This window comes from Carassius carassius, chromosome 40 (genome assembly GCF_963082965.1).
Source record: "Carassius carassius chromosome 40, fCarCar2.1, whole genome shotgun sequence".
In the NCBI taxonomy this organism is placed as follows: Eukaryota; Metazoa; Chordata; class Actinopteri; order Cypriniformes; family Cyprinidae; genus Carassius; species Carassius carassius.
In genome coordinates, this window is record NC_081794.1 from 14,028,358 (window position 1) to 14,039,881 (window position 11,524).

The 11,524-nt window shown below is 35.6% G+C and overlaps 2 protein-coding genes across 2 annotated transcripts; both read right to left on the bottom strand.

Moving 5' to 3' along the window:
• Nucleotides 1-2,167: 2,167 nt before the first annotated feature.
• pdap1a (pdgfa associated protein 1a) lies at nucleotides 2,168-5,567 on the bottom strand. The gene is made up of 6 exons (XM_059532109.1): nucleotides 5,331-5,567; nucleotides 4,892-4,974; nucleotides 4,719-4,787; nucleotides 3,884-4,005; nucleotides 3,648-3,799; nucleotides 2,168-3,260 (listed from the first exon to the last, which is right to left on the bottom strand). Exons 1-6 carry the CDS (start codon nucleotides 5,341-5,343, stop codon nucleotides 3,226-3,228), a joined length of 474 nt encoding a protein of 157 aa, XP_059388092.1. The 5' UTR covers nucleotides 5,344-5,567; the 3' UTR covers nucleotides 2,168-3,225.
• A 1,750-nt stretch (nucleotides 5,568-7,317) lies between these two features.
• On the bottom strand, nucleotides 7,318-9,822 carry slc16a8 (solute carrier family 16 member 8). The gene is made up of 5 exons (XM_059533010.1): nucleotides 9,743-9,822; nucleotides 9,422-9,652; nucleotides 9,185-9,328; nucleotides 7,809-8,633; nucleotides 7,318-7,705 (listed from the first exon to the last, which is right to left on the bottom strand). The coding sequence occupies exons 2-5, from the start codon at nucleotides 9,636-9,638 to the stop codon at nucleotides 7,530-7,532; spliced, it is 1,362 nt and encodes a 453-aa protein (XP_059388993.1). The 5' UTR covers nucleotides 9,639-9,652; nucleotides 9,743-9,822; the 3' UTR covers nucleotides 7,318-7,529.
• Nucleotides 9,823-11,524: the final 1,702 nt, after the last annotated feature.

The following is an 11,524-nucleotide window of genomic DNA, read 5'->3' on the forward strand; positions in this document are numbered from 1 at the left end:
CCAGTATAAATCTGAAATGTTTTACCTTTTAAAAGCCTGGATCTAGAGCACAAATACAAATTGGAACAAACATTCTATCTCTTGCACACACACACACAAACACACGTGTGACTGCAACAGAGAGCATTTTATAGAAATTGGCAAATAAAATCAACAAAACTGGCATAAATCTGAAAGATTTCCATACATAAATGAAGGACTAATACTAAAGCACAAAGACAACATGGAACAAGCATGTTCAGACACACAGGTGTCTGGGGCATTTTTCTGATTTTAGCAAATAATATAGATAATACACAACATAAATGCACAACAGTGTGAATGGGTAGACATAACACACAAACACACGCACACACACACACACACACACAAGAAACATGAAAGGCAGCTAACATTAACAAGTTTTCGTTTTGATGACAGAGCTGCAGCAGTATAATGAAAACATGTCACAGTTAGGGTATAAAAGTGGCTGTCGGGGTCCTGCATTCAGCTCATTCTGTAGCATCACCATGGCCAAAAGGTACAGTTTTGTTTTTTATTGTGTTGGTTTTATTTACTTTTTAAAATGAATGTCTTGAAAATGAAAAAATATATAATTTGTGATCATTTTCTGAAATAAATGGTATGTGATTAGTCATGTCTTTTAGTGGTGACTTGTTACATTTTTGCAAATTGATGTATAATAATTTGAAAAAGCAAACTATTCAAAATATCAGACAACAAAAATAAATACAAAAAATACGGATCTGTTATGTATTTTAGAACGTTAAAATATATTCACAAAATATATATCATAAAGGTGTGAGGAGAAGTTGAAGCATCAAGAAATCTGAACTGAAAATGAAGGAGTCCCTATGGACCTCTGCTGGATACATGTAATCATTGCACTTTACTTGAACTATAAACCATAAAGTTTTTTCTCTAACCAGATGACAGTATTATATTCCCAACACATGGCCCAATATCCAGAAACCTTTTATATTTAATTTATGTTATTATTTCATAGACTTTTTCATAAAAAAAATTATTTGTCATTAGCAAATTTTTGGCATAGTTAAAAATAAAATATAGGTAATATATATATATATATAGATATATATATATATATATATATATATATATGTATGTATGAATGTATGTATATATATATATATATATATATCAAACTATATATACTGTATATATGCATAGATGGGAAGTAAATAAAAAATATATATATATATATTTTATCATATAAAAAATATACATTTCCTTCGCTCTGTAAACGTTTGGGGTCTATATGACTCTAAAATGACTCTGTCATTTGGTGGACGATTACGGGTTAAAAGTGCACTGTTTGTATGAGCAAACAACAGGATGTGAAAGATAGGTGAAAGGGGAACCTTTTTTTTATATATATAATTATAATTATTTATAACATTTATGGTGGAGTGTCACAAAAGATCACCTTGGGAAACACTGTGGCTATTTGACAATGAACTGAAACCAGTGCAATGTGTCAAGTAAACATGCAATGGGGAATTGAGCCTCCTACAGGGAGAAAAATACACTATAGTTTCTAATATATGTATGTATAAATAAATAATTCATGGCATAGTGGCTAACGCAAAACATGGTTAGTAATTTGTTTGGCAAACTAAGATTTTTGATTTGCTGGAGTAAGAACATTATATTAAAACATATTTTAAATATTTAAATACCGCGGACTGATATCAGATATTTACATAAAAAGCTATTGATTCACTTTAGAATAAATAACTACTGCTCAATTATACACAATATCGAAAACTGGAAACATCTATTTGTGTATTGTAACAACAGGCGCATATCATTGGTCCTTTTACGTCACTGTTGAGAAAATCAAATGATCTCTAAGAATATGTCAATAATCGATGAATGTGATTAACATGTGGGTCTGAGCCTCTCAACTATTTTTCCAGCCTCTGGATTCTCACCCTCAAGATCATTTATAGCCTTAGAATAAATATGCTATATAAAACTTTTAAAAGAATGAAAAAAAATTAGATACAAAATAAATTTATATTCACCTAGCTTTCATCAAAAAAAAAAAAAAAATTCAAAATCTCAACTATCACTACAATAATAATGTGAATTAAATATCCCTGTAGTGAACTGTAAGTGTTGACTGACAAAGAGAAAACACTCATTTATTCATCAATTTATTTATTTGTATACAACAAAGTTTCAAATAAGGAATTCAACTGATTTCATTTCAATACCCCATGTAAATACTTATTTCAGTACTGGTGAATGCTTTACAAACGTTAAAATACTTTGTAAATAATGGTGTTAAAGAAGTGGAAAAAGAAATTGCACCATGAGCATCGTCAATGCAATATTGCTTTCCTTAAATGGTCATGGCAAATCAGGTCCAAGGGCTAAAGCATAAAGCATAAAACTCTTCTAACTAATATGAGGACACACCAGTGAGTCTGGTAGTGAAAAACAATGGTCCCACCTCAAAAGAAATGGAAAACCCCAGTAAAGGGGCATTACAGAAGATGCTGTGGTGAAAGCGGAGACATGCAACAGCTCCATCAGCTGTGCTGAAACAGCTACTTTAATACTGGCCTATTGATAGCTATGCCTTTTTCTGTGAGATCGCATTATATTGTGTTTAAGTACTTAAAAACAATAATGATTTTAAATGATGTAACCTGCAGCATTAGGTTCCAGAATGCCCTGATTTCAAAAGGTAACGACCAAAATACCCTTCTTTTAACCTTTAAATGACTTCAGATGCATTTCGCACTTAAACTGGATTAGGCCACAAAGATTGACAAAAGGCAGTACAGTAGAAGGGCTGATGTTGTGTAGTTAGTGTTTGACTGTTCCAAACTACAACCGGTTTCATTCTTCCCTATCAGCTCACTTAAACACACCTGCAACCTTACCTCACTCTTCCATAACATAACAGACTTAATAGTGATAACATATAGAAATGCAGAAATTGAGAGTAAACTCCAGCAGCTTTAGAGTCTGAGCACAGTGAAAGTGTCAGGGGAGGGATAGATTGGTAGTATTGAAAATTAAAAACCCAACTCCAAAACCTCCCATTTGACTTCCTATAAAAGTCCAAATCTTCCAACCTTGGATGGATGGAAGGATGACATGTACAGATTCCCCTGAGCGGTCTCCTCTTAATAACTAGTCCCCTTTCCCTCCCTCCCCAGAAAAGCCCTGTCCTGTGTGATGATGCTTGGACTAGCGTTTCGACTTTGCCTCTTCTGCTTCTTTTTCTGAAAACAAAAACAAACGAAAAAATATTATTAGTTATTAAAGGGATCGTTTTTTGGATGTACCAACCGTTTAACTAGTCCATCAGTATTATCATGAGGCGGCGTACCCGAAAAAACGATAAGAAAGTTCGCCCATAAACTACAATGAAAACACATTTAACAAATTCTTTGATGCACATAAAAAAAAAATATATATATATATATATATATATATATAAAAAAGTTGGCATAACTGGGGTAACCAGCGGATCGTCTCACTGGATGGAAACTGTGCTTTATTCGCAAATGTTTTTGTGATATTCCAGATTTGTGCACAAGTTAAATTAGCAATTTTGGATGGAAGCATAGTTATTACTTGATGTCTCATTAGAAAACATATCAGCTCACCTTTCCTTAGCTCTTCTCGCTTTTTTGCCGCATCCTCCCTCTGCTTTTTTATAATGGCCAGCCTGGCCAGGTCTGCCCTGGCCTGGTCCGTCTTCCCCTCTAGATGCAGCTTCATGTATCGCTCCTTAGCCTTCTGCTTTTCAATCTCCTCTCTACACAAGGAAACACATAAAGCAAGCAATAAAACAACAGTTTATTTGACTCTGAGCTTCTCAAGTATATGTTGTCCCACATACCTTTCCCGACGTGAGAGCTCTTTAGGTGCATTGACATCGATCTCCACAACCTTCTTACTCTTTTGGGAGACCCTGTTCGGATTCTCGATTTCAATCAGTCCTTCTACACCTCTCCTCTTAGGCTTTTTCGAGAGAGAACGAATCAAGAAAATAAACTTCCTAAATCAGAAATGGCCCCTGCAACACTATCACCATCTTACATGAAACAAAAAATTTCTCTAATAACAAATTATCATCATAATGTAAAGTTCGTTCACTCAGAAATGAAAATACTCTCATCTTTTACCTACCCCATATGAAAAACCGGTTCCAGGTTTTCTGAAGAGATGTGATCACGTAATATAATGAACCGATTTAATTTAGACCTTTATTCATAAATAAACATTAAATCAACACACAAACACGGAGCACATCAAAATAACCTAAACAGCAGCTCAACTGTCCCTGCTCAGGCTAATACACTAGAATAAACCTCTTTGGTTCTCATGTAAAGCCAGTTTGAGCTTATGTTTATATTTGATGTAATGCATGTGGGTTTATAGGTAATTCAAAACCTAAATTAAATTGGTTCATCAACTGTGTCTCTTCCAAATACTTTGATTAAAACACTTGTTTCATACAGATTACATTTACAATGTCTTTATAAAGATTTTTTTTTTTTACATTTTGGTTGTGTAGAATTCCAGAGGAGGAACAGAAATTTCCCAGGTTTCACTAAAAAAATATATGTATGTTTCAAAGATTAACCAAGATCTTACAGGTTTGAAACAAGGGGAGTAAATAAGATTTTTCCTTTCTGGGTGAACACTAAGTGAATTTAATTGTAATTTCATACTTCTTCATCACTGCTGCTCTCCTCTTCAGATTCTGATGAACTTCCACTTTCAGCCCCTTCTTTTTCTTCCTAGACCAAAATGAATCAAAGAGGGAGTTTCCATTATACACATTGATGCTCAGCAAACATCCCCTTCACTGCATCGCTTTCACGATGAACACTTGTACACTCACCTTTTCCCTCTGAGCCCGCATCTGTCGATCAATCTCCTCGGGGTTGCTGAACTGCTTCCCACGGCCCTTATGGTTCTTTTTGCCTGGTGGGCAAGGTAAAATAAAAATTACATACATTTAAAAAAAATTTAAAAAAATGAGATAACACTGCATGCAGCTAAGTACTACCATAATTAGGCTAAGCATGAATAAGAATCGTCGATGAAGCTGTAACGCTTCTCTGTCCATGTGGCTGCATTGGCCCAGCACGGCCTGAGGACTTTACACCGTGATTTAACCATAATAGAAAAGCTCTAAATATGAATAATTGTATCATCTAGGACCATAAATTCACCTTCACTTCTAATTTCCCTTCCATAAGTTTTTGTACTACAATACTAGCTCTGGCGGCAGAAGTTACTGGAAGACATTAGAAAGCGTTCAAGCACACGATACTCACCTCCTCTCGGCATCGTTGAAACACTCTGTGAGACGATGAAAACCCTCAGGAAAAAATATATATGTTTGGTCCTAAAATTAAATATACCCGAAAGGACTGAATAACTTTAATGTGTTCTGTGAGCCTTAATATGGGGTATTTTAAAGTAATATGACGCGACCTCGCCGACTCAAAGTGATACTGCTGAACACACTATTTTGCCGCTTCCTGAGAGTGACGTCAGGCGAGGCGACCGTACTATTGATGATTGACGGCTGGGATGGCCAATAAAAATTCCACATAGTTTCTACGACAGAGGAAGTTAGCCGATGCGAGGGCATGATCTATTCACGTGTTGTATAACATTTCTCTTTATCAGTGTTGTTTTAATAGTTTATATTTCTTATTATAGAATTATATAATGATATTGCTTATTATATTATATTTTTTATTTAATAGTTATTTAATAGCAATTTTGTATGTGTAAGACCTCTAACACTAGCTTGCTGCTTTCTTTTTCTATTCTATCTGTTTTCTTTTTATTTATTATATTTTTTAAAAGCCCTTGCTACGTGTACTGTGTTAAGTTAACTTAGACTTGTTATAGCACTTATATATCATTGCACTTTTTGTTGTTTTTGATTGCTTCCACTGTCCTAATTTGTAAGTCGCTTTGGATAAAAGCGTCTGCTAAATGAATAAATGTAAATGTATATTATATCTTATTATATATAATTATATATTATAACTATATTATAGTTGCAGTTTTAATTTTAACATTTTAGTTGTGCTTGTCACTTTGAATAGTTATATTATCTTTCTTTTCATTTAAAGAGTAACTAAACCCTAAACCAACTTTTTTAGTTAATGATCATTGATTCGAGTAACTTTTTTGACATTTGAGTATAAAGTGTTTTAATTCTACAATATATGGTGTAAAAACGTCTGAGTGCTGCCCTCTTCAGGTTGAACGGTGGCTACTGCAGTTGATTTTTCCTATGGGATGTTGCGGTGGCAAGTGACGTAAGCGGTGGCAGGTGACGTAAGCAGTTTCCAGCTCACCACGCCCCTTGGTACGAGCTACCACGCCCTTGGCAGTATAAAACCATCAAAATCACTGTAGTGAGTCAGGAGCTGGAATTGCGAGTATTGGTAACGACTAGGATATTAGCATAGCAATTATATAGTTATTTAGATCAAGTTAGCATAGATTTATCTTTATTTAGTACAGTGGTCAGGATGGTACGGAGGTGTGTTGCTGGTTGCGACAGCACTGCTGGTCTGCTTAGTTTACCAGCAGACTTTAAAATTAAGCGCCAGTGGTTGCATGCATTTGGCCTGGAAGACCGCAAGTTCCCGCCTAGAGCTCGAGTGTGCAAACTTCGTTTTACACGGGATTGCTTCTCCAACGCAATGGAGGAGGAAATGGGCTTCTCCACACAGCTCGCGCTGAAAAGCGACGGGGTGCGGGAGTTAAGACCACAGTTTGAGCCAGCGGCTGGAATTAATATGAACAGACACCTCGACACCCTCCACTTCAGGTGAAGGGGGCTCTGTTGCAAAGCTACTTGTGTCATTACAGTCACTCTCCATTTTAGCGTCTCTGACAGCAACTGTCAATCAATCCGTCACTGCGAGTCTCAGGATCACGCCGCACCCCGCCCTAGGTTCGTCCCCTCTATCTCCTCTGTGATCTGCCCACTTTTCAGCATTTTTCAAATATTGTCAGTGGGTGGAGTCAGGCTCTGAGCAGGGGTTTAGTTACACTTTAAGATTTACTTGTACAGTATTTAGTATTTCAGCTTAAACTTATTTCAGTAAGCTCCCAAGGCAACATTTGTATTGTCCCCTTTTTTATGTTTAAGACATTCATCCATTTATCCAATATTTAATTTTTTTCGTCTTCATTTTAATTACAATTAAATCAAAAATTAAATACTTCAATTAAAAGAAAACAATTGTGTACTTGTGTAGGCCTACAGCACATAAAACCAACATAAATATAAAATAACATCTCTAAGATCACCTTTTTATTGTCTCAAACATCCTCATTTCTCATTGACCTGCATGTTCAAAAGTGGTTTTTAGAGTTAGAAAAAGATTAGATTTTTAAATCTAAAAACACACACAATACAAGACACTAATCTTCATAATACACATTAGTAAACAAAACATAACTAATTGAACATAAATGTCCCAAATGTCAGCTTTCTCCAATGGTTATCCTTTAGGATTGATTGCCACATCACCATTATGTATCTGCGGTGCGTCTTTGTGTTTCTTTCGTCTAATAAAGAAGAATGATGCAACGGCAAGAAATATTCCAGCAAAGATCAGCTCTCCTCCAGCCATATAAAAAATCAGTTCATAGTTCTTGTACTTATCCACCAATATACCTATTGGGAAAAATACGTGAAAGAAAACATTATTTATTACATTTACCAATTTATCATAAGATGACCATTTCATAACGGAGGATTTTTTATAATCATAACTCACCAGCAGAGGGAGGTCCAATCAGCACAGCCACTGCCTCAATAAGAAGCACTAGGCCAAGTGCACTGGAAAATCCACTTTTTCCCACAATACCCATTAGCACTTCAAACTGCAGAGCACCCACCATGCCATAAGACAGCCCGAAGAACACACAGAAGATAACTAACCCCTTATAGTCTGTGCTTGTAGCTGAACAAACATCTGTCAGGCCATTGAAGAGCAAGGCCAGGCTGAAGAAATAGGGCATCTTGGGTCGGATCCATTTTAAACCGGCCACTACCCCACATGTGGGACGAGCAAAGATGTCGATAAATCCTATAATAGACAACAAAAAGGCAGCATCCTGGTCAGGCACTCCTTGGTCCTTAGCGTAGTTGACTAGAAGAATAGTTGGAACAAATAGGCCGAGGACAACTATAAATTTTGCAATAATATAGATAATAAGCCCTAAATCAGCAAGTACACTGAAGTCCAAAAGCTTCTTTTTACTGGGCTTTGTATCATTATTGTTTTCACAAACGATATTCTCTTGTCCAGCCTCAGGCATTTCCTTGAGCTCTTGGGAACAGGCTATCGCTTTCCTTTCTTTGCATTTCAGGGGTCTCATAATTGCTCCACAGGCACAACAATTGAGCAGAAGACCACCAGTGATGAGAAAGCCTCCTCTCCATCCATAGTGGCTGAGCAGCAGTTGTCCTAAAGGAGAAAGAACTGACAGAAATACAGGGCTTCCAGCTGCTGCCAGTCCATTGGCAAGTGGTCTGCGTTTGTCAAAATAAGACCCCAGCATAATCAGTGATGGCTGGAAGTTCAAAGCCAGTCCAAGACCTTTAAAGAGACAAAGGCATCATTCATTCAAAATATGGAATTTAACAACTCTGTCTTTAACAACTTAAGGACTCGGTTTTATTATAGTATTTTGTGTGGTGTTTACATCCCAGAAACCAAAACGGTTTGATTAGGAGAATTAAAGCATACTTAAAGACATTTGTTTGCTTCCACTGTCCTCATTTGTAAGTCGCTTTGGATAAAAGCGTCTGTTAAATGAATAAATGTAAATATGACAGTTACTACAATGAACATATTTAAGTGAAAGCAGACTGGGTGTAGTTTCCAAATGAATCTGTGTATTTGAACGAATTGGATGAATGAAAGATTCAATGACTCACTCATAAAGACAGTCACACATCGCCACCTACTGGCGTAACAATGTAACATACTGTCACTAAAAACTCTCCACATTTCATAGCGAAACCGAAACTACAGTCTTTCTGCATGCACAAATAAGGACCAGCAGAGTAATACAAAAGTCAGTTTGAGCACTGAAGCTAACTGTTTATAGATTTATAAATGTTTCATATGAAATATATTTTAGTTACCTGTAATGACACCTGCAGTGAGATAAAGCTGGATAATGTTAGAAGTGAAAGATGCAATTATCATCCCTCCTGAGGCCAGCAATCCTCCAACCAACATCACTGGCCGGCATCCAAATTTATTAACCATGATGCTGGAGATTGGACCTGGATTAAATGAACAATAATATATTTAGCATTAAGAAAAAAGGATTTTCTAAAACTTTTAAAGGATTTATAATTAAATTTATAGTATCTTACCTGAACCATACAACATTGCTAATATTATAGATGAAATCCAGGCTGTGTCACTGTATCCACAGTCAAAGTCGTTCATCAGTTCTTTGAAATACACACTTATAGCTTTCGGGAAGGCATATGAAAAGCCAGTGATGACAAAAGATCCAAGCAGAACGATCCAGCCCCAGCCACCATCTGGGGCACCTACTGTCTCTCGGTCCTCTACAATAATTCCCATAGCTGCTCACGCCTCTAAAAGAGAAACCATAAAAGGTTTTTGATATACTTATAAGTAAAATAAAATAAAAAACGTGATCAGACAGAACAATTTCTATTAACCACCGAACATGTGCTGCTGTTTAAGAACCCGAATCACATCTGGAGAGGAAGTTGGTACATGAGTGGAAGCACGTTTTTACCCTTCACCTCCAGGAAGTGCAGTCATAGGCCAACCTACTCATTACCTGAATGACTCTGACTGAAACATTATGCATCATACATAGAGTATATATCAGAAACTTGGATCATGAAGTGTCTTTTAAGGTGTTATTTTTATTTTTTCCAGTGACAAAAAAATAGTTGACTTTGTCTTCGCTGCTCACCTCACATTTTATTCTTGCTTGTGTGTTGCATCATAAAATGTAGGGAAATGTAATTAACAGCATGCATTATTTGTATGATGATGAGTGAATACATTCAGTGTGTGGACACTTTTACTCTACTTTTGAGCATTACGGTGAAATAATCTGATTTAAAATGTCTGACTTTTGATGAAACCAGACATCTGACAGATTACAACTGGGACTGACTTTTAGAGTTACTACTTTAAAATGTTATATTTACTGCAGTTCAGCAATATCCTGTTCCAAAATTCTGATTTGAATCTTGACCTCTAAACCTCTATGCAATAATATGCTTTTTTTCTCCACTTCTTTGTATCGAGTAAAAGTGTGGAGCTCACATTATTTAAAATCATTTCTATTCATTTTGTATTAGTGTCCATAACACTACATTGTCTTACAGAGTTTCTAGAATTAGTTTGGAAAGAAGTAGTAATGCAAAAGTTTTACATAACCATATAGACTCTAAATATAACATTGTATATCACAATTAATGACACCACCAGGATGAATGGTCATAAGAACAAGTGAAATCCAGATGGCTCTTTTACCTGGAAGATTTAAAAAGATAAATAAACATAAATATCATCCTGAGAACAATTATTTGATTGTTTTTTAAGATACTTTAAACACAAGCAATTACCTGGCTCTTGAAATGGCAGAACATTTCTTCAAGTAGTTGTATGATCTACCTGTTCTTCTTACTAGACATAATGTATATAATCTAGATACATAAGGCACTAAGTCTTGTCATCAAGCAAGCCCCATTGGCACTGTATATATGAATTACATTAAAGCATAATCGGCTAAATAAACCTGCTGGGGCACCTCCTTCCTTGCCTTGTATTTCATGATAATAATCTGTAATTAATCTGTTCACAAAGTATCTTATTTATAGGCAATGAGGTTAAATTCCTGGATAGTACAAATTGTGTTGTAGAATTATTGTTTGGTGTTTACTTGTTTTGTCAGTACAGTAAGTTGCACAATGCATTTTCATTCTAAAAACAACACCGAGTCATAACAGTTGTTTTGGAAATCTGGAGTTTAACAGTTTGACAGGTCCACTTTTCAAAAGTCAAATTACATAGTAAAAAAACTTTGCCATAAAATAGGTGAAGCACTTATTATAATTCAAAATGTATTTGGTTTATTATTATTAAAGAAGAAGAAGAAGAAGAAGAAGAAAATTTCTACCTTAGGCGTGTACATTCCATATGAAAATCTTCTTAAATCAGCATGTACATGTTTAAACTTTTAAAGCTCTTGGCTAATCTTACTGTTAAACCAAAGAAAGAGTGAAATTGTTTTCTGTTATTTGAATGCACATTCAGATCTACACATGCATAGAGGTTTTGGGACTGTCATGAAAGAGCACTTCCTGGGGCCAAAGGAATGAGGATTTGGTAAAACTGGCTAAAACAAGTTATTGTTTTCTAAACACATTATAGGTGAGCTTCAGCTGATTTTATGTAATCTGAAAACATTTTGTTGAATTAAGCAG

Excerpts from the sequence above, each read along its gene's own strand:
- pdap1a (XM_059532109.1), bottom strand. Across the intron at positions 4,788-4,891 it reads TGCGGGCTCAGAGGGAAAAG|GAAGAAAAAGAAGGGGCTGA; the intron begins GTGAGTGTACAA and ends ATTTTGGTCTAG. Across the intron at positions 3,800-3,883 it reads GAGCTCTCACGTCGGGAAAG|AGAGGAGATTGAAAAGCAGA; the intron begins GTATGTGGGACA and ends TTCCTTGTGTAG.
- slc16a8 (XM_059533010.1), bottom strand. The coding sequence starts at position 9,638 with ATGGGAATTATTGTAGAGGACCGAGAGACAGTAGGTGCCCCAGATGGT. Across the intron at positions 8,634-9,184 it reads CACTGCAGGTGTCATTACAG|GTCTTGGACTGGCTTTGAAC; the intron begins GTAACTAAAATA and ends GTCTCTTTAAAG. Across the intron at positions 7,706-7,808 it reads GATTGGACCTCCCTCTGCTG|GTATATTGGTGGATAAGTAC; the intron begins GTGAGTTATGAT and ends TTTTCCCAATAG.